This window comes from Tyto alba, unplaced genomic scaffold, assembly GCF_018691265.1.
Source record: "Tyto alba isolate M040663 unplaced genomic scaffold, T.alba_DEE_v4.0 Super-Scaffold_16, whole genome shotgun sequence".
NCBI lineage: Eukaryota > Metazoa > Chordata > Aves > Strigiformes > Tytonidae > Tyto > Tyto alba.
In genome coordinates, this window is record NW_024881278.1 from 13,689,046 (window position 1) to 13,712,467 (window position 23,422).

At 39.9% G+C, this 23,422-nt stretch overlaps 1 protein-coding gene across 13 annotated transcripts in view; it reads left to right on the top strand.

Moving 5' to 3' along the window:
* The first annotated feature begins 5,782 nt into the window (after nucleotides 1-5,782).
* The window catches only part of CDC42BPA (CDC42 binding protein kinase alpha), a 188,809-nt gene continuing 171,169 nt past the window's right edge, over nucleotides 5,783-23,422 (top strand). For all 13 annotated transcript variants that reach the window (XM_042789351.1, XM_042789354.1, XM_042789352.1 and 10 more), the window contains exons 1-2: nucleotides 5,783-6,226; nucleotides 6,997-7,221. In XM_042789351.1, the coding sequence (XP_042645285.1) occupies nucleotides 7,026-7,221 (196 nt within the window). In that variant the 5' untranslated portion in view covers nucleotides 5,783-6,226; nucleotides 6,997-7,025. The remainder of the gene's footprint in view (nucleotides 6,227-6,996; nucleotides 7,222-23,422) is intronic.

Here is a 23,422-nt window from a genome sequence, read left to right on the forward strand (position 1 = left end):
ATGAAATACATATTTTAGAGCCTTGTTGCTCTCTTGCAAATATTAAGTTAAAAATAAGTAACATATAAAATAGAGACACCGCTGCTTTCAATATATCAATGTTCTTTCAATTAAAATTCAAATAAACCAAAACACTACTTTAAAACAAAAACGGAATTGGCCAGACCACTAGCCTGAAAACTCCACAACCTTGGGGAAATTGAGATCAGTGTGTGATCTCTTGCACTCCCTATTGTAATGAGCTGGGCACTCTGAGCCCTTCTCTGACGTAAAGTTAATCCTGCTCAATCCACCCTGGGATCACATTCCAAATTATGCTTCTTGCTGGGCTTGTTTTCATCTAAGTGTAGAATTTGCTGGGTTTTACAAATAAGGGCTTTTTTTCCCCCTCTCCCTCTTCACAAGCTTCCCTCCCACTCTCTTGCCAAACTCCCTGCCCTTGGCTTCCTCTTTCTAAATCACTCTTCCTTCCCATATGATCTCCAAATTAATCATCACCCTCCCTCCCTCTCTCCTCTCTATCCCATTTTTTCTCACTTCATCCTGTTTCCTTCCCCTGTCAAAGATCTGTTAGTCACAAGTTTCCTCATTCCTCATCTCTTCCATCATGGTTACTTATATGACAGTAGCAGTTCATTGTGATTTTTTTTTTTTTAATCACTTTCACAGTTAGGTCCTCATTGCATTCATCTCCAAGTGTACCCTTTTTAAAAAAAAAAAATCATAATACAGTATTGAGTGTTCACCAGAAGAAGAGGTACTAATTTCAGAGGAACAGATATCAAAAGCCTTGATTATGACCAGTAGAAACTATGAAATGTTGCAAAGACAGTAGGTTTAGAAGCAGCTCTCATGCCAACTTATTGCAATTGTAAGATGAGCAACACTAGTTTTGCATAGGCATCAGCCAAACAATGTACATGTACCCACTTTTCTTTTGAATCAATGGATTTTCTTGCCATGTTTTGTGTGGCAGAGGCAGAAATTTGCATCCATCCAGTTTCACAAATAAATACGTGGTCTTCCTGAGAACTCTTCAGTTTGAAAAGCCACTTGACCTGAGGATGAGTTCTAGCTCATTAAATAGCTTCATTTAAGGAACTGAATTATCTCCAGGAGAGTTCAGCTTTCGAAGGTGCCATTACATGAGGAACAGATTCAGGAGACAGCAGAAGAAAACTTCAGCATAGATAGAGAAATCCAGAGAGAACTGGACTAAGAAGGGTCTAAAGGCTTGAAAAGTTGCAGACATTATAGACTACAAAAACAAGACAGAAAGTAAAATAAAAGAACAGTCTTAGATTTATATTTCTGAAGAAAGGAAAGTAAAAAGAAAGATTGCTACACAGATGCTAATTAAGCTTTATAGCACCTCTAGGAGCTTTGGCAGACTTGGTCCCACCTTTACAGGAAGATGAAACAGCATCATCAGAGTGAAAACTAGGGCCCTGTTTGGAGGCCAGCATAAGAGGCGATTTTGGTCAGTTCCTAGTTTGTGTCATAAAAGCAGGATTCAAAATAATAGCAGTTTCACACAGTTATAAATGCAATTTCATTGCTTCCTCTCATCTTCTTTAATCACAGAGGTGATCTTGTTTCTGTTCAGAGCACAGCACCCCTGGACCCTTCAGCAGGGCCAAAAGCACTACATTCTTCACAGAAAATTGTATCCTGGTGGTGGCCACGCTCTCATTAGTTTTAAATGAAGACTAAAATCATGGCATTGAGGCCAATACAGAACCAGTGTAGTGAGATCAGCATGATGCAATTTGTCTCTGAGGTAAAATCAGTCAGTTTAGCCATTCACAGAAGATCAGTAAGACTACAAATAAGACTCCAAAGACCAATAAAAGAAGCAAGAGAGAAGAGAAAAAGAATTCTATATTTACAATATGCATACACGTTTATGATCACTATTTGGGGATTAAGTAAATAATAAGCATCAATTTTGCCAGGTACCATTTAGTGCTTGTACTTGGACTTGCCTATAGACCTCACAGGAGAAACAGGTCTTGGCAAGACAGAGAGGAAAAGAATAATAGATATACAAGTATTTAAAAACTTTAGAGTGTGTTATTGAATTAATTATTACAGGTACTGAGACTAGTTAAGTTGTATGATAGTCAGCAGTTTCAGTGAAGAGACCTCTCTGTCTGCTACGATTAAGTTTGCCTCAGTAGTAAGATTTACGTGAAACTACAATGCTACAGTCACCAGAACAAGCATTGCTCAATTCATACATGCAAGCCTTCAGAGTCATCCCAGAGTGCAAACAGTGTGTGCCCCACCTGCAGCTACCTGCAATCTCTTACAATAACCTAAGTTATTACTATAGTTCAGACAACAGCTATAGGACCCCTTTTCAAATGGCACCATCATGTGTCTAAACACACATTCTCTACATTGGGTGCCAGTACTGTTTTTGCATAGAATACTGCCCAAATTTTCCTCAGGAGATGAACCACTATGTCAGTACAAACAATGTGTGTCTACAAAGTTTTGGAGAACAGAAAAGCCTGGATGCAAAATTTAGTCAACACGTAAATGCCACTCAAGTACTTGCCCCTAAGTATGTAACAGATCTACCAGTTGCAAGCATTTATTCATCTGTTGGGATGGGATGCCTCTTGACTTTACAAATAGTTTGCATGCCAACAGCAGATATCTGCAATATTTCACCCAAAACAGCAAATCTTATGTCCCTGGAGAGAAAAGGCTGTTTACTCTAATATACCAACATTAAGTACTGCAACACCCACCATACGCGTTGTTAATACATAGACTATATTGTTTCAACTGTATCCTACTCACTCCCCGCAATTCCCTGTGTTGCTATCAGTTTGCTTAATTTATTGTAAGATATAAATTCTTCATAATCATTAGTTACTTTTTAGGTACCATAAACATTTGTAAAGCTAAGTGATAAGAAGCAAATATTATTGTGATATTATTAGAGTAAGAATGGGGTGAAACAAATATATGATAATTATGAAAGATACTGGGATATGTTTGCACAACTTCGGTGTATTTTTAGGACATGGTCTGTCTTAGTGACAGAACGTACAAGAGGGAAGGAATTTCTGAGTGTTACACTAAGTTTTGTTGGTTTTCTAAATATTCTGGACTAAAGTTTCTCTTATAAAACAGAGGAAAATATTTTTTCATCCCAAGGGGGTATTGTGAGAATTACTCATCTGGTACATAGATAATTCCCAGCAAATATAAAAAGCCATTAGTCATTGTTGGTATTACCTGTTCCTCACAGCTTCTGTGACAGGACAGCTGACTATAGCCCAGTGGGGTGTACCACCAGTTAACGTGGGGACCACCTATATATTTCTGGATGGGCTATCAAATGAGTAGAGAACAAATAATTCCTGGCTTTTGTGTTCAACTGCAGCTTACATAGCATGGTTTTAACAGAAAAATGTGTTGTGTGGCTCTCGTAGCCTCACTCGAGCTGAAAGCATACTGAAAAGAACTGGCTTGATGTGCAACTTCTGTCAAGTGGTGCTGACAGAAACAATGGTTCAGCTTTAAAACCAGAAATATAGGGAAAGCAAGTGCCTTTGCTAGGTATCCTTCCTTGTTTGCAAACACTTGGTCTGCAATAAAAACAAGGAAAGACTTTATTATTGGCTGAGGAAAACACAGTAACATAAGTAAATAAGTGAAATATCCACACCCATCATATCTCTGGCAGTTGTTCTTTAGTTCACTTCCCTACCAAGTGGTGCCAAAGTCCAAGGAGCTAACATACCTTTAACTCTTTGTCTTCTCCATTTTCCCTCTGTAACGCTATTAATGGTTAATGTATGCTCAGGATGAACTTGGCTGACGTGTCTTCAACCCCTATAGGAAGTGCTATCTCATCTGGTCCACCAACCCGAGCAATAGCAATTTATTTTTATTGCTGTCATCAGGCGTCCCCCCACCCCCAGCTTCAGTCCCGATTTCCATAAGTTCAGCGGAGAGCCAGCAGGAAATACCTTGCTCTCGCTGTAAAACCGCCTGTGTGCCACAGCTTCGGAATGGGCTCCTACCACGGAGGCACTGTGGTGACTTTTGAACAAAAGCTTTAGCAGACAAGGACCAGCGGCACGCCAGATCCTTGCATAGGGCTCCTGTCATACCAAGGGTGTACCTCATCACGGGAACGGAACCCTTTCCTTGTCCCCATCTTCTCAGTGTAATCCTATCTCCTACTCACCACAAGCTCGCTTACACTTTTAGTAGTTCCTAACAATATTTCTTGGAGGGTTTCTGTGTAAAAAGCTTTTAGAATTAAATTCCCTGCACACTTAATTTACCAAGTGTTGGCAGAGGAGTTTCTTCTCTTAAAAGACTGTTGCCCAAGCTGATGGATCCTCTTTCCAGGCCCAGACAGCAAGCAGACTCTTCCCAGCCCCACAGCTCATCTGCTCTGCCTTTTTACTCGCACAGGGCGAGACTCACTGTCCCCTCCAGCTTCGCATCGGTGAATTTATATATAGTTGAGCAACTCTCAGCAAACATATAGGACCCTCGTTTAATAGTATCATATATTTCATCCTCATGGGTATATGACTGTTCACGTTTTATATCAGCTGGTAAAAAGGCCAGTCAGAAAAAAAAGTATTATATAGATGCTTGTTATGGTAAAACCCAGCTGAGGGTCTTCTGTTAGTTATTGAACTGAGGAAGCAGATGCCTGAGCCGTTTCCCTCCCTGGAGCTCCAGCAGACACAGGACTTTGTGGGCTTTTGCACGCTGAACTTCACGTACAGCTGGTGACCTGCCTTCCTCCCATTTCACCCGACTTCTGAAGGAGGGCCGAACCTAAGCGACTGGTTGACTTAAAGACGACATTTACCCCGAGCACAACCGCCACATCCCTTACACCTTTTGAGGGGAGAACCGCCACGGCACGCTGCTGGGCGGCTGCCATTTTCCACCCCGGTGACGGGCCTCCTTTCGGCGCCGAACGGGCTCGTCCCCGCGGCCTGTGCTGGGGCGGCACGGCGGGCTCCCGGGGGAGGGACGGCACCCTGCGAGCGGGGAGGCAACCGCCATGAACCGCCGCGGTTTCCATCACGTTTTCAGCCGTCGAAGCGTGAGGTGGCCGGGGGGGGGGGTGGGATGGACTGCGTTCGCACCCGGAGCTGAAAGCCTCAGTAAGAGATAACCGTGGAAAGGAAACAGCAGGCAGGGTACTGCTCCCCCGGCCCACCGGCCTTCATGAGGTTGATTTTTAATTAAAGGCTGAACGGCCGAGAGGAGAGCTGGCAGGGGAGCGGCTGAGGGAGGCTGCGGCTTCCGTCGGGGAGCGGGGAAGGCCTCCGCGCGACCCCCAGTCTCGCGGGGGCGGGGGGTCGGCTCGGAGGAACCCGGCCCAGCCCGCCGGCGGCCGGAGCCCGCGGGGTGTTGCGTGGCGGCCTCCCCGCTCCCTCCCTCCTTCCCCTCCGCCTCGGTCCGCCCGTATCCCTGCATTCCCTGCTGCAGCACACCCTCCTCCGCCTCCTCCTCCTCCTTCTCCGCCCCCCCCCCCCAATCCCATCAGTAGCGGCGGTCCCGAGCTCGGCTCCCCGCGCTGCGGTGGCTCTCGGCGGCGGCGGCTCCCCCCCCCCGCCCCCGGCTCGCCCGCCCTCCAGCTCCGCCGCGGCCGCCATGTTGGGCTGCTGCGAGTTCGGCGGCGGCGGCGGCGGCGGCTGCTGCGTGTGACCGCGGGAGAGCGGGAGGGAAAGAGGGAGGGAGAGGAGGGCGCGGAAGCGGAGGGGGGGGAGGGAGGGAGGGCGCCGGCGTTACCCCTCCCCGCCGCCCCGCGCACGCACGACACACACACACACACCCCGCACGGGCACCGCGGGAAGATGCCCTTTGCCCGGGGGGGCGAAGCCGGGGGAGCATCTCGTCGCCGGGAGTGAAGCCGCGGCCGCCGGGGCCTCCCGGCCCGCAGCGGGGGGCGCCGGTGCTTCCCCTCCGCCCCAAGACGCGCACCCCGAGGAGGAGGAGGAGGAAGAGGTGGAGGAGGAGGAGGAGGAGGAGGAGGGCGCCGTCTCCGCAGCAGCAGCAGCAGCCATGGGAAGGATTTGACAGGGCTCGGAGCGCTTCCCAGCCGCCCCGCGGCGGTGCCGGTGTGTAGGGGCGCGCGTCCCGCCCGCCGCCCCTTGGCGCAGCGGAGGAGAAGGGGGCGACGATGAAGACTTTAGTTTTTTTGAATCACTGAAAAGCCTTAAAAGGAGACTCGGTAAGGAGGGAGGAGGAGGAGGAAGGGAAAGGCTGCCCGGGGCAGGACGTGGCTGCGCCCTGAGGAGGGGCGGCCGGGGGGGACCTGCGCCCCACCCCCACGGCGGGCGCGGTGGCCGCGGCCGGGGCCGGGGCCGGGGGGGCGGCGGCGGCGGCGGGGCTGCGCGGCCCCTTCCCTCCTTCCCTCCCTCCTTCCCCGCCGGTGTGCGCCCCGGTTCCTTTTTGCTTTCCTCTATATAAATAGATAAATACGTATCTTTCTCCCTTCCCACCCGTTCTGGGGAGCGGGGCGCTGGTGCGAGCCGGCGGGGGCTGTAATGATGCGGCGGGGCTCCTCTCAGGATCGTGCTGCATGATCTGCATGTTGAATGAAGGAGAAGACCTTTTTAAATAAGTGCGTATGCTTCTGCACGCACGGTGAAATCGGTGTCAATCAGTCTCGGTTGAATTTGAGTGCAGTTAATATTATTAAAGCCTCAGGAGCGGCCATATATTTCATATCTTTTCCCCCTGTTATTAAGCGTATTAAAAGACTTATATATTTTTTTTTAGCATAACTATGTTCTTCTCGTAAAAATTATGCATACACAGAGATGCACACTGTATGTGTGTGTCTGAAACTCGCAAGGGTTTAGTTTCAGACCGGGAACACCGAGGTGGGCTGGAAATCAAGCATGGCCACAGTTTGACACTTGTTAAAAATACTGTTGGCTTCTTTTTAAACAACAAAACCCTCAAAAGATTTTTTTTTTTTTTTTTTTTTTGGCAAAGTAATAATAATCATTAAAAAAGAAACCCCAATGCAAACTGAAACAACCATGTCTGGAGAAGTGCGTTTGAAGCAGTTGGAGCAGTTTATTTTGGATGGGCCAACTCAGACTAATGGGCAATGCTTCAGTGTGGAAACCTTGCTGGATATACTCATCTGCCTTTATGATGAATGTAATAATTCCCCTCTGAGAAGAGAGAAGAACATCCTTGAGTATCTGGAGTGGGGTAAGTTTGAATGTGTTTATTTTGTATACATCCATCCATGTTATGGTCTGCTTTGTATAATGTCTGTTATTTATGTGTGAGAGGGGATTGTTTATAACTCTGTGTTTTACTGGGAAGTATTATCAGTTTTACTGTATTTAAACATGGTGGTGGTGCTAAAAAGAAATCCATATTGGTTATTCGTCTTTGTGGTGTGCATGTAAAACATATGTTTTGGGGCTTTTTGTTTTTTGGCTTGTTTGGGTTTTTTTTTGTATGGATCAGACTCTGGTACATGAGGCATATTTGTTTGCCTTCAGGCCCAGCTGTTGAGTTTTGTATCATAAAGTTGTTGGGAATATAGAAGGGTGAGTGATAAATTCTCTGATGCCTGGAAAAAAGATAGGTACACAGTCCTCTGGTTTGCATCTGCAGTCAAATCTATATTGTTTTAAAATAAAAGGTGTTGATCGACATGAAGATCCTCTAACTGTCTTAAATTATATGGGTTTGAAATGTATGTGAAAAGGGAGAAAATGACATTCTCTCCTTTAATGTAAAATAATTGCTCACTTAATTAGATAGATTTTCCTGATGAGGGAAACAAAGTTGAAAAGCAGAATGAAATTGTGTCCCCCCCCATCACCCTTTCCATTTTCTTTCTTTGTTTTGGGGAGATAGGGTATTTGCAGATTTTTAAATGAAGAAAGGTAAATTACAGCGTTCCAGTTATTCTTAAATTGTCATAGAACTGGTTGTCTCTATGTTTTACTTTTTAATTAATTTTCTTCCTCCTCTTAAACATAGATGCAAAACAGAAGATGCAGTCTGACATAAAAACCTTGATGAGAAAGAACGGTTACTATATCTGACCTTCAAACTTCAAAGTCATGCTGCACTTCTGCATTTACATGCAGAACTATTTACCACATTTGCTTTGTAATAAATAAATCAGCAGGCCTCCTTTAGTAAAAAAAGGCACATTTTTGAAACATAACAACCGTTTGATTAATTAGCTGGTTGAGCTCTTCATAATGAAGTCACTGAGGAAAGACATTGTTTTGATAACTGATCTAACAACTTGAGGCTGATACGTGTGTGTTTTATTTTTCTGCTCCTCACTGTAGTCATACTGACATCTAAAGGACATCTGACTCAGTAATTAAGTTTCTTGTACAGTTCATATTGCACTGGTCTTTGTTTTCTTATTATCTTGAGGAACAGGCTATAATTAATGCATTCTAGCTAAGGAGGAAGTAGTAATTAAAAGTACTTCTGAAGAATCTTCCCTCTAAAACTGTCACTGGCATACAGAAGCTGTGAAAGACTGGGAAAATATGGTGGCTCCAAGGGTATTTTGTATGCAGGGACTTTGTGTAGTCTGCAGCGGATTGAGCCAGCTGATATCCTATAAATAATAATAATACTAAAAAAGTTAACCATATCAGTATGATCGAACATAATGGTGTGCTTGGGACTCTATGTATTGAGTGCTGGTGCATTTGGTGGTGGTTGGTTGATGGATAAGTGTATCATTACAAGGTTTTGACAGTACCTGAAGATTTCTGTAATAAACTTGACAGGCAGCTGATGGAAATAATACACTGTTTTGGAAAGGCTGGAGTAAGGTTTCTTGCTGGCCTATTTTTCCTGCTACTTTTCCGCTCCCATGCTCTTACTGTGGCTTAGCAGGACTCCTGAGCTTCAGAGGACACCAGTTCCTCCCATTTTCAGGGCCGAGTTGCCGGAGTCCTCTGTCTACTCCTGGCTTTGCTATCCCGACTTCTACTCTGTTTTTTCAAGAGGGTTTGTGGGGTGAAATGGCAAGAGCAACGGTTTCTACTGTCTGCTGTTGGAAGTGTCTATGTGAATGATGTCTTTATTCAGCAAACACTCACATGAGTTGGCTCTTCTGAAAGCCGGCTCTCCTGGTGAAACTAGCGGTCTCTGGCATTTCTGTTGAGATCAGGGGCTTGGCAAAATGAGGTTCGTGCAGGGGTGGTGTGCCCTCCAGTGCTCTGGTGCAGTGAAGTTACTAAGGGTACCCTGTTCTTTGATATAATCTTGACCTTGCGTATCTCTCCCAAAAAGGGGAAACAATGCAAGTGGTTGATTAGAAAGAGGTTATATGTGGTTTTAGTCGGAGACGTGCCGAGTAGTGACAGAAGCGTAAGGCTGGCAGCCAGAAATTGTAGGCTCTACCCCTGCCTCCCTCAGTGACTCAGTGATGAAGTGCTTTCAGCTCGGTTTTTTTCAACTTCCCTATTTGAACAGTATGGAAAATACCACCAGTTTTACACCAGGGAGTTCTAAAAGCTGCTGTATATGAAGCACTCTTAATTGTGACTGTACCATATAAAATAGTGTGTATTCATTTATTTTTTCCATCGGTGACATAAAACTTGGTGCCTGGTATGTACTGGTGGTCAGTTAGTTGCTGTCTTGGAAAGACATTTTGTGGGTTTATGCCAAACATCCACAAATTTGCTTTATTACTATGAAGAGTGCAATCTGAAATTATTGGAAGTGGTCTTGAAATGGTATGAGCTGGTAGGTTTATGTATTTACAAATTGCAAAGTACAGATTTACTCCTGAGAGAACTATTCATCATCTTAACCTTAATCTGCTTTTTTAAATTATTTTTTCCAGAAGCAAATAAGATTTACTTATATAGTTATTGTTAAGAAAAGGATAATAAGTAGCTGTTTGATGATCACAGATCCTGTTGAGCTCAACAGAAAATATTTTTTTTCTTGCTTTTCTGTGGTGCAGTTTGGAGGTGCTACTGTTTGATTTTTGGCAGGGGGGGAGGTTGCGGTGGGTTTTTTTTTTGAGGGAGTGTGCAAGGATGTGTATTTTTAAGCTGTTCTAGGCCTGAAATATTACCTGTTATATTTCATGTAAGAATATTCATATCACAATCTAAATTTTTGAGGGGAAAGGTTTAGGAGGTATTCTAGCATGGAAAAGCTAATGTGGTCTTAGTGATAGCCATGTGACTGCTGCTATATTTAGGGGAACTAAGAAGCTTCATGTTCTAGCCCTTGGATCTTTCAGGACTATTTTATGTACTTGGTATCTAGGTCTATAATTTAGTAAAAAATGAAGCAGGGTGAAACAATTGAGCATCTGAACTGCTTCTTTGTCTTTTGTTTTGGTTTGATACAAGTTTAACTCAGCAAGTGGAGAAAGTAAGGTCTCTACAATTTGAAGTTGAGATTTACATTTTTGTTGGTTTTCAGTCTTTGAGGTGCTTGATATTACATTAGATTGGTTTGAAGTGTCAGGTTGCTTTTAAAATCTGTATTCTAAAATACTTTTTTTTGGCTGAAAGTGAAAACTTAATTACTTTCCCTATTTTTATGCATTACTAGTTTTGTGACATGCAAAGAAGATGATTTGATTTTGTTGTTTATTTTACATAGGTATTTTATATGCTAAGACAACCATGGAAACAACTTTTGTATTTGAGTTCTGAGGGTTAAATCAGGGAAGTTTTCAGATGATGAGAAGGAAACGGAATGTCCAGATTTTGCTTGTTCTATGTATTTGATGTTAGTTTTAATTTTTATCTCTCATGATACTTGTATTTCTGATTTAGAAAAAGGATTGTGTAATTACAGCAACTGGAGCTTATAGGAACAAGCTATTGACAATTCCAAGCACTTTGCCTTTTCTTTCCTACATGTGTTTGAGTTGCCACAATGACTCAAGACTGTGAGGGACCTAACGAAGTCTGATAAGCTGAAATTGAAAAAAAAAAAAAAAAAAATACAAGCTTTTAGAGATGTTTTATTGCAAGAGAAATTTTTCCAGAAGTGGGTCCAATTTGAATTGGTTTTAAAAACTAGAACAATGTTATTTAGCATGCACTGGAAGAAACTAGAGTAAACTTGAAATTGTGTGGAGATAAAATGGAGCAAGGTGGAGGGCACCACCAATAGCGTGGTGAGGTCAGTGACTTGATTGAATTTGTTCTCTTGTAGAAAAAATGTAAACTGTACTTTAGTGGGTTTTATGTTGATTTTTTTTTTTTTTCTATCAAAGAAGGCTTCTGAAAGATGGATTAAAATGTTCTCATTTCACCTCTAGTAGAACTGAAACGTTGTGATGTTTATGCAGTGCTGATATAGTCATAGACTAGATTGTCATCATTGGTCTCATACTTCTATCATTCAGATGTGCATCATGTCTTCTGGACATAAAAAATGGTTCTATTGCCATAAAACCATTTTTTCAAGACAGAGTTATGGAGGGATTGTCTGTGTTTTTCTTTCTGGCAATCTCTCACATTTTTTTTCTTAAGATAAAATGGTATACCCATTTTCAAGCTAGGTTTGTTTTTAAATATTAGTAACAAGAGAAAACAAAATCTTGCTTCTAGACTCCTGCACCTCTTCTCTGATACTCATCGGTTTGTAGGTCATGACACAAATCAGACTTTTTCAGCTATGAGTTGCTTATATTTTGTTTTTAAAACAGGCTGTTAAAAACCAATCCTTCATTTCAGCTCACATTCTAAGTAGAGGCAGCAGTGAAAGAGTTAGCATGTAAGTATTCCTTAGTTTTTTTAAAAGTAGACTTTGGTGCTTAGTACTATCTAGCCTATTAGAAATACCTTTTTCAAAAAAAATTACATTTTAGGAATTACCATTGGTTTTTTTTTTTTTTTTTTTTTTATTTATAGTAATAAAACTGGGAATATCTCTTGGCCTGATTGACATAAGGGAAAAAAGTTATTAAATTATTTTTGGGAAGGAATAAGAATCCTGCTTGTCACAGGAACTGAACTTAATGTGCTTAAGCATATATCTAATTTTAAATGTTTTTAAATTAAATTTTATTTCATTGCCTGCAGCTGAGCTATATGGAGGTATGGAGATCCATCTATGTAGAAGTCATTGTGGCGTTCTTGATGCACACATTTCTGTCGTTTACAATAACACTTTACTACTTATTTTATGTAAACTGCTGTTTCTGTTACATTGCTGCAGCTAACAATTAAATGCTTTTTATTGATTAGGGTGAAAGAAGGAGGTTCTTCAATGCTGTCAAATAGAAACAACCTTCAAATCTCATGTTTCAGAACATTGTGTGAACAGCTTTTACAGAGGTGCAGTTTTATACCAAATTATTTGAAAAATAAAGGAAAGAAGTTGCAGGAAAATAGATAGGAGAACGGTTGCCTGTGCAGACCTTGCTGTTAGGTAGTTCTGTTTAGCCTCTGTAGCTTTTGAGTTGTCACATCTCCCACATTTATTTCAGTTTTGATTATTGTCATGAACTGAGGAAACTAATTACTGTAAGTTTATCAGCAGTTCTAATGTGATCAAATGAGCTGTGAGACCATCCAGTTAATTCTACTTGTTTTGCATCTACTTGTTAAAGCTAGTTTCCAGTAGAGTGAGGCATTAACCCATTGTATCATGTGTTGTTTTTTTTTTTTTTTTCTTAACACATTTACAGTACACCAAGTTTTTAAAACTTATTTTTACTTAAAATTAAGGGGTTTTTAAAGGATGTTTTTTGGTTCTTTTTGTGCTTTTGGGCTGGGGACATTTGGAGGTATTTGGAGGCTGCCTGATAGGCTTTGGGGCTTGTGTATTTAGGTAGGTTGACTTCTGTCAGTGATGTCCTTTTTAATGCAAAAGAGTACGGCTTGCTTAGATAGAAAGCTGAGTAATACTTCATTTTCTGAAATTTTAGGAATGCCTTTATTCTGTACAGAAATTCCTAGCATGTTTTGGTCTAATGGGGACAAATGGAGAAATAAAATTATATGAGTTAGTCTGCTCAGTGGGCATTATAGACCTCATGACAACACAAAAAAATTCCCTGTTACTTAGACATTTAATGTTTAAAGGGTCAATCCAATTGTTTATTTGTCGGGTGAGCATAACAGTAAAATGTACTGCTGAAGGTGTGTTTGAATTCTTAACCTCGGTGTAGCATATGATGCTGTGCGAGTGTGTACCTGATTAAATTAAATACTTGTCTTTTGGCCCCTATTATACTCTTGTACTCTTTTTGTAACCTGTAGCCTATTACTAGTTCACAGCTGACTGGAAGGATATTGTGCTATAAGAACAATGAGCTTATTTGACCCAATATAATTTAAGGCTTTTTTTTTCTTTAACAAAGATCAAGAGAAACTACCTTTCTTTTTCAGGCTCTGTCTTACGCACATAGATCAATGCTTGAATTCTGAATAGCAGCATCAAATAAAAGTAACTTCACTTCTGAGTCATACCTGTGGCTTGATAGTCAAGTACCAGTGTTGTTTTGAAATTTTGTTGTGAATAAATTTCAGGTACAGAATTGCCATATACAAAGCGGATGCAGGCTACTGTCCTGGAAATTATTTTTCCCATATTATTTTCTGAAAGTGGACACTGTAAATTCACCTGGATGTGTCTTTGCAGATTATTAACCCATTCATAGCATCCCTAATTACTTTTATAATGTAAAAAATTTACCATCTACATTTGGACAGAAAACTTCCAGAAGCAATTAGATCCTGTTGCAAAGATGTAAAACCCAAGTAAAAAAGGTAGTGGATATCTGGGACAGAATTAAAAGAAAAGGCCAACTCCTAGACTCTTAAGTTTTACCTTTTGGCAAAGCAGCCATTCTTTCCATGAGAATTTGTACTTGTTCAATTTGATTTTCTTTTTCTGGCTGAACAACTAGAATATTTTGTTCTACTCTGGTCAAACTTACCTCAACGTGTTTTTTTTCTAAAATCCTCATTAAGCTGGGGAATGCTACTAATGTGGACTAAAATCTTAAAAAAAAAAACGTGATTTAGGTCAGTCATGTGCAATCTTTTGTTAACTACAAGATTTTTACTTCAAATAGTTTAAACATGACATTAGGCTTAATAATAACTGCAAAAAATCTTCTATTCAGATGGGTCAGTTTGCTTTATTTCTAGTAATACATCTTAATTAGGTTTACTAGCAGTCACCATGGATAAAATCCATGAGGTGTATCCAGACTCCTAAGACTTTGTGTTTCATAATTCTTCCTTATCCGTATCCAGACTTCTAGTTTGATTTAAATTAGTTTTGTTACACAATATTGTAGGTTTCTCTTATTCTTAGGGATCAGCTTCTTAGTGCACCTTCTCTCTGCGTCTTTTTGAAAAGTTCTTGATTTGGAGCTTGTAGATGTTAGGAATTGCGGTATTTTGTAGGCCATTTTGAGGGAAAAAAATCCAACATTTTAAATATATTTTGTTCAGTAGTTTAGTAGAAATGTATTCCAAAGGGGAGGGAAAAAGCATTTGTAGATGTTAATAACAGTAATTACATTTCCTTCTAATGTTGTGGGATTAGGCCAGCAACACTTTGTTGCTCTTTTGTCTCCCTTTCAGTCTCAGAAGTCTGGGCTTGGAGGAGCACTCTTTTAGCTCAGGAGCGTTTAAGTACTTTGTCCTTGGAGTAGAGGGTACCTGAGCAGATTTTCTGGGTAAAGTGATTTTCCTTTTTTTTTTTTTTTTTTTTTTTTAAGTATTTCCTCTCACTGTTGCCCTTGTTGCATCTTAAAGTGCTATCTTATTTTAGGCTTCTGTGACTGTCCTGCTTGGGACACAACCTCACCTGCAGTGAAAGGCCTGCAGATCTCCATTTCTGAGTTTTTCCTTCTTTCCTTTCTGCATGTGTGTCACAGGCAACGTTACTTCAAAGCAAAGCAAAGCTTCAAAGCTTTAGCGTACAAACCTTCTCTCAGCTGAGGCCTCCTTTTCTTCTTCCCCACTTCCATTCTGTTGCTTTTCATCTGAGCAAGATGTTGCTTTCTCTTACATGATGTAGATATCCATGTCTGATCTTCCCATGGCCAAAATCATGGGTTTGGGATTTAGATTGTTTTTTCCTTTGTTTCTCCCCAGTCATCCCCAAGGTTTCAGGATTTTGTAGTATAGAGATTGTGTGTGAATGGTAGCAAAAAGGTGTCACCTGTGTGAGAAATACACACAGGTGTTAATTACAGGTGCATCCACTCAGTGTTTTCTGTAAATACCCTGTATATTTCTTATTAGAGCCAGTAGGTATCAATTAATTTTACTAACATGAATCATTTCTACTTGTAAGCTCTTGTAGAGCTGGGGCTTTGGGCTGTTTGTTCTGGCTGTAAGAAGTTGTGATCTGTTTTAGTCCTGTAGTCTAAATATGAAGAGATGTAAGTGCGAGTAGAGCTTTTATCATTTTAATACCTAAAACTAAGATAAAAATGTTGTAGGAAGGGTGGCAGCAACTTTTGTTACATGCCTGTAAAGTGGTTTAAGAAAATGTCATTTGTGCAGTGGGGACACTGTAGTCCCAAGGTATTTCCTGCTCTTGCTCATTAAAGCTTTCACCTTTATCACGCTGCCTTTTGTAAGTAAACCACTGTGTTGTTTGAATGTTTTGCAGGACACATAGTAACAAGAGGAGGAGGAGGAAATAGGTGTTGGTATTTTAATTGTAAGTTCCTGGTTTTATCTTGGGTGGGAGCTGACTTGATGGTGTCTTAAGGCTGGCTGAGTCCACTGATCTCTGTTTTACTGGTGCTTACATGGGTAGAGGGACAGAATCCACTTGAAAACTAACCCTGCAAAAAGGTGTTAAAGTCTGTTGATCAGGTTGTGTGAAGTGATTGTACTGGTGTTTGTACAAAAGGAGGGGGCTACCTATGACTGACAGCCCAGACTTCAGTGGTTTCACTTATTGTAGCTCATGTGCTCCAAGTTTAGAGGCTGCCCCTCAGTTTCTCCTTAACATACAAGGAAGCTACAATTTTGAATCAAATCTTGACATTATCAGCTTTTTCTGATAGCTATTTGGTGTAGAAATTCAGTGAACCTTTTTGTTTACGTAAGTTACCAAAATTTTTCTTCTTGCAATATGAAAATTTCTAATTGTGAACTGGGGTCTTCAAAATAGCTGTCTGATTATGGTGATGGCAATTCCTTGGAAAAAGAAAGTGATGGTGTATTTGTGTGTGTTGTGGTATTTGGCATAGTATCACTCAGTGTCTTTAAACAGTTTTCCTTGTATGTTTTGTAACTGAAAGACAAAGATTCTTATATTAACACACTTGGAATAGTTTTGTTCTGTTTCTCCCAACTTTTAGAAAACGCTTGACGTTGTTCTATTTCTTTGATAATTTAAAAGGATCCTTTATGATTATGATAGAGACTGACACAAAAGAGACTTGTTTTTGCTGTGATCTGATATGTTGGAGGGAAATTATAGAAGCCACTTCCTACACAAATAGAAGTTGGCAGAGAAAATCGCTGTTTAGCTGTGCTGTTTCTATCCTAAGACACTTAATTTTGTTGAGTCCCTCTACCCCAAATGTTGATAATTTTATCTTCATAGCTACCAACAACCTTTGGCTAACAAAATATGTATTTCTAAATGTCTCTGTATTTGCAAAAATCATTAACTCTTGACATAAATTTAGGCAAACAATTTTTTCTGGATTTAAGTATTTGGTTGCCTGGCTTTTTTGTTATCTTTATACTCTTGTGTGTTACCTATTTTTCTGAAAGTCATTCCTTAATGACTTAATGTCTCCACTGATGATAATCCAGACTTTCAAAAAGAAAACTCTAGAGTTAAGGTTACTAAGAGAAAATGGTATATGATGTGTATTGCCACAGCTGGTGTGTATTATTTCGTTAACTTGGTATTTCTTGGTTAACTTGATCCTTGAGTAACACTTTGACTTGAGAAAAGATGATCTGGGAAGCAGTTGCTTCTAATGACATAGTTTCTTAGCTGTTTCAGTGAGTATCTGTACAAATATGCCATTGAGAATATGCTGCCTGAGCTCATGTTTAACACCTGAAAAGTCTCTTCCTGGGTGATTTAGAAGAGATGTCATTTGATCTTATCGGTATCAGCCTAGTGCTTTAACTGTCTAGGGGGGAAAGAAAGGGTGCAACAGCGGCAAGGAGTTACCAATTTGCTGTCTAGCTACACTCTTGAATTTTTACATTCCTTTTCTCCAAAACTAAGATTATTTAATGGAATTAGTATTATTTACTGACAATATTACATTCACCTTTTGATCCTTGGCACTATTGATAGAAAGGAATCTCCTCCAATAAATTCTTGATGTTAGCACTTTTAAGATTCTGCTTTAATTTCACCATTAAGTTTTCTTTGTAGGGGAATAGTCCAGACTCCAAGTTTTTTGCTTTATCTTGGTCATGTGTAATTTATGTTGTCAGTAAAAGTATTTAACTATGTATATGATCATAATTATAATTACAAAAGATTGTTAAACAGTCTGAAAGCTACATGATATGTCACTGCATCGACTGTTTCTAAAGCCTCAGTACATTCAGTTCTAAAACATTCTGAATTTGTGGCACTAAAACCTTTCAGTGACATCAAACTGTCATATGATTATTCCAAACTTGTCTAATTTTCTTTAATCTTGTGATTTTTTTTTTTTTTTTCTTTTCCCTCTCCCACCTTTAATTAGTTTTTACATTTTAAGACCTAGGAGTTAAGCAAATGTTATTCTGTCTCTAAAAGAACAACTGTTTCTTGCCTTGTGCCTCTTACTTCAGAGAGGGGATCCATCATTTGGTGATTTACTTTTTTGTTTCCGTTTTCTTTTTTTTTCTTTTACAGTTTAAGGAAACCGTTTTCTCTAAGTCACTGTCGGATCTGGTTAGATCACTTGTTTAGGGCAAATATTTTCTTCAGTAAAATAAAGAAGTGTGGATGTTATCCCACTGATTCTAAAGCAATAAAGAAAACTTTGTGACAGATTTTCATGGCACTTTTGCTAATGTTAGGCTACCATTTGTTTATGGTTTTACTTTAGATTTTCAATTTCTCTCAGGCACACCTTCTCCAGTTCTTTCTGTATTCCTACCCCCAGCATGTGAAATTGTATGGTTTTGCAGCAACAGGTTGTGAAAGTCATTCTTAGCACCGTTCTAGCATCTTGTGTACAAAACCATTTCCTATGGGAAACAGCAGAGGAAACTTGCAGGAGATGTAGATGGTAAATGAAGTAATTTTGGCAAAGCTACAAGGATTCCTTCTTGGAATGTCGATTGTTTTCAATAACATCCCCCCCACCATTCCTCTAAAAGCTTGTGGCAGAATTTTAATTAGCTTCAAGAGAAGCCAGGTCAAGCATGTCGAACTGCACGTTTGAGTTAAGCATAAACACCTATCACAGGGGTTTGGGGTCCTTTGTGTGTGTGTTTATAAAAGCAGTGTAGCTCTTCTGCATTGTGCAATACCTATGTCCTTTCTCACTTAGAGTTTTCAAATGAGACAGAAGTATTTGAAGTCTGTAAGTCTGCTACTTGCTGACATTTTGAGCCTCTCAGTTTCAACCTAGGACTTGATGAATAAACCCAAATTCTCTTCTTTACTTCTGCCTTAGTGTCCACCGATACCATACTCTTCTGTGCCTGGCACATGAGGACTTAGGTGCTGTTTTTCCTTGCTGCTTTTTCTCTTTGAGAGAAGAACAGGCTCTCCAGTGAAAGGCACATTTCCCAGCCATAGGTGGTGTGTCAAGATTTCAGAAAGTTTAGACATCTGAATAGGGATGGATTCATCATGAGTGGATCTTTAGGAAGGAAAACTGTCTGTTTTTCAAGATGAGTATGTATAAAATTATTAAATAGAAGTTCAGATACTGTATTTAGAAGAATGTGTGTGTATACATAGGTACAGATTATATGTATAGGAAAACACTTTTATTTTTTTTTTCTTCTTGCAATAAACCTCTACAGACTTCAGGTGGTCTGTGTTGACTTAACAGTTACCAGCCAAAACTGTGACATCTCTCTGGTGGGAAGAAGAAAGTGTTTGTAAGCCAAATTCTCTCATTTAATGGAGATAAGCATGATGTTAATTCATTGATGCCCGTTCAGTATTAAAGCAGTTTGTATTTGCTGCTGAGCTTTTAAAGAAAGCCAAGCCACATACATGAGGGCATTAACGGATGGTTAAGTATTTAAAACTAGACTTCAAATACTATAGCTTTTTCTAGATGTCCAGAGAGAATATTTTCTTCAATTTCTTTTATTTTTTTAAAGTATATTTTAAAAATGTGTAATTGTTTCCAAATTGGGAGGGTTGTAAATGTCTTTTTTTTTTTCCTTCAGAAGCATGACTTCTGGTGAATAAGTAATTTACAGTGATACTGGGCACTTGCATATATTGCCTTGAAAATCTGTTTGAGAAAAGTGAATGGTTGTTAGCATCTTAAATATCTCTGCAAAGAAATGGAGGCAGAGCTCTGAATTGTTGAAAGCCATTCAAAAGTGTAAAAGCAGTTGGTAGGATCCAGGTTTAGGTGTATGTTCCTTCCACTTAACTTTTTTTTCCCAATGTTTTTGAAATATTTGCTGTGGAAATTCCTGAAGGTGTGGGTCACTTGTAGCTTCTGTGTGTTCAACTGCTTTATTTATTTTTTTAAATTTTCAGTGTACTGTTTGGGTACTCTTTTTCTTGATGGTGTTACTGGAGAAAGCTTGGAGTCTTATTTTTGTCATCCTATTGCTGTGATGTCCTCTTTCCTCCCTCTCCTTTAACTTTTGCATCGTACAGTCCAGAGTAGTGGCAATTGTTTTATTTCTCATAAGGGAAGTGCTCTTTTCTGCAGTGGTCAGATGGATGCTTGCCAGAATTGTGTTTTGAGCAACTGTTTATGTGTGGTGAACTTGGACCTCCATAAAAATTAAGCTTCTTTTAACTCACACAGCAGTTTGTGCCTTACCTTTCAAAAATCTTTCTTGCAGCCCCATGAAGTACACGCATGCCACTGGTATTTCAGAAAAATTTCCCTAGTCTCTAAAGATCTTATATAAAATGTAATGTGTACATTTAAGTCTTGTCTCATACGTACTATTTATGAAATAGATCTGCACTGACTCCTGCTGCATGTAGCGTTTCAGTAGCTTTAGTGGACTGTGAAGATGACTAGTCATGGTGTTGGAGCAAGTAACTGTTAGGCTGCAAATTTCTGTTCAGAGAGGAAAAAGAGAATTTGTATATAACATTGCTACACTAGAAACTTTTCCCATAAAACTTTGTATGCTTTCGGGAAGTCAAATATGATGACAAGAGAGATAACCAGAAACTCATGATTATAATCTCGGGCTAAAACTGGAAATTGTCTCCTGGAAAGTTGTATGTGCATAGGTATTGCTCAAAAAAGTTTTAACTGTGAAGGTTGAAACAAGTATTCTTTTAACCTTGTATTTAGTCTTCAATTGAGGTAAAAAAGACGGTATAAGTAGGCAGTTTCACAGTATGGTTACTTCTGTGGATCAGGAAATTCCCCCTCTCCATTCCTCCTTTTTCTGCCTGGTTCTCCTGACTATCTGCTTCCTGCCTGTTCCCACTGTACAGTGAACTGCCCTGCAAGGAACTGATTTTAAAGCAACTGTGCTAAGTACAACTCAAATTTCCATTAAGAATGGATGCTCTATATTCTTAGTTAATATTGTTTCAGTGTTTTGTACTTAAGGACTTTTGAACACTCTCTGTAGGGTGCCCTGAGGTTGGTTGGTCTGTCAGTCTGTTTTTATAGCAACTTAGTCATGACATGCCAGAAGACAGATGCTGAATATTTCTTTTCTAAGTAGTACTACAAAAGAAAAATTCAAGAACTGTTCATGAGATACTACTTCACATCTAGCAGCTATCTCCCAGTCACAGTGTAATTCATGTAATATGTAATGCTTTGCATTGTAAGTTACCATTACTTATGGGGGAGTTTGTTTAATAAGGATATTTCCGAGTGATTTCAATGTCTCATTATAATTTGCATGTACTTAGTATTTTGTTTGTGCAGAACCATTTTCTACAAGTTGCTGAAATTTTTCTTTTTGCTCTGCCAGATTCAAATGGCAGAAGTTCTTTGAAGTGTCCCCAGGTAAGTATCTATGATATATACCTGGAATAGAGGAATTGGAGCAGACATGGAGTTTCTCCAAGTTCCTCAGTGAAAGTATGGCAGGGGTTGGAATTTGCCTTCCAAGGCCTCCTGCCATAGCCAGCCCTTGTGTGTATTTTTCTGAATGTGGGGAAGGAAGAGCTATTCCTCTGCTTTACTGTTGCACATTTAATATTTAGAAAATGGCAGTGATTTAGGGTTCTCATTCTTGATTCAGTATATTGGGACTTTAGAAACTTGCCTCCTTTCTTTTACAGTCGGATGTGGAAGGTCACGAATGAATTGATGCTGTGAGGTGATAGGTTTACTAAACTGAATTTATTTTCTTGCTAGTCTGTGGAGAGTGGAATTTGGGGTTTTGTTTCAGTCTTCATTAGAAGATGGAGTAAGAAAAGTAACATTTAATGAGTTCTTTGATTGTTTCAAGTGAGTTTTCTTGAAAAAAAGCATTAACAAAATATTAGACTTCAGCCTCATCACATGACGCCTGAAGTAATGGATAGTCATTCACACGTGTGTAAAATCAAAGGTAGTCAGAACAGTAGTGGGTTTTAAAATATTTTTTTCTTTGGTATGGAACTGTAATGTCTGAATGAAGTGCAAGCTAGTGCAAAACCAGATCCTACATCAGTATTTGTTTTGGACAGCTTCAGTAGCTCATTTGTGGTTTTCCTGCTTGTAAATAATGCCGTTATCCCATCTCCTGCTGAATGTTTTTATTCTTTGTATTTTCTGCTGATGAATGTGTCTATTTCTCTGAGCTATATTAAGGCAGGGTATAGAGCCAGTTACTTGCTGATTTCTTGAGCTAAATCCCAATTTGCACTGAAGAACTTAATGTTCTCCTGGAGGATCTTGGGTCCTTTCCCCTTTCACTTCTCAATATTGTGTAACAGATGAAGCTTTCTTTTATGTAATATTAGTATAGTAAGTCCCATCCATTTTGTGAGCCCAGTACTGTAGTAGGTGAACTGCAGATTAAATGGAGAGTAACTCCTTTACTCATCCCTTTAAATGCTTTTTCCCCTCTTGCTTCTTGTGCCTTTAACTGGTAGCTGAGACTGAAACGCCATGCTCAAGAATCTCCTAGACTTTGTTAGCACAGTCAAAATAATCTTTATTTTAAGGTATTTCTCCGCACTGAGCACAATAATATTTTTCCTGTGGGTTGATTTAATTCCTCAAAAATGTCACTGTAGATGGTTGCACTGGAAAAGAAGAGGCACGTTTCTCTCATGATTTCATTAATTGCACACTGTGCATCATTTTGGGGCTTATTAGCTGAGAAGAGTTTGGATTCAAAACTTAAATACTTGAAGTAATCCATTAATGTTTTTCTTTTTTATGTTGCTCACAGTGTTAAGAGAAAGATAAACACAAGAAAAGTCAATGAGATAATTTTTCTTTCCCTTTTTCTTTCAAGACTGATAGCTCAGAAAGGAAATCTTACCATGAAAAGAGAATTTGGTCTGTCACCGTTTCTGTAGTATTGCAGAGCACTGGTCTTCTGGTCATGTTCAGGGTACTTCCTTCTGCTTAACTTCTGCACAAGTGCAGAACGAATACAGGGTGGCTCAGAACCACCTTTCTGTGTTTGCTGAGAGTTATGACTCATTCTTAAACCTTAGTGTTTCGATGTGAACTGGATGTGAAGCCCGAAGCCTCTGTTCTGTCAATGTATGTACCTTGCTTTTGAGTAGTTTCAAATTGGTGACAGGACAGGTAGGACCAAATCTCACTTACTGAATTCTCAGAATTGTTCTAAGTGTGTTGTGCATTGAGTATGACTTCAACAGTATTCAAGAACTGTCTTTGAGCCATTTGGCCTGGGATACTGTTTCTCCTGAATTTGAGGAGTTGTATTATATGTAAAAGCGTGACCACTGACCAGCAAATGTTGTGATCTCAGGCAGTATCTGGTAAGACCAGGAGCCAGTCCCACCTATCATTTGGAAAGGCAAGGCCTACTTCATGACTGTGTTATGGCTTTTTTGCTTGATAGCAACTGATATTTTGAAAGCACTTGTGGAAGTAAAATCCTTCCACACTCACAAGATGTTGAACATTTTTTGCCCAGCCTCTTGGTTGCTGTTTCAGTGATGAAGATTTACAGCTCAGCTCCACAGTTTGTCATCTGCACACCTGAGGGCAGTGAACTGATTGTAGGGTGAAGTGTGTCTATGATAGCAGCAAGACTGTCTTAAGAAGTTGGAGAAAATGTGTTGTGTAACTGTGCCTTGTTGCACAGTCAGGAGATTGTTATTTATCTCCTTCCCAGAAATGCAACACCAGATCCTA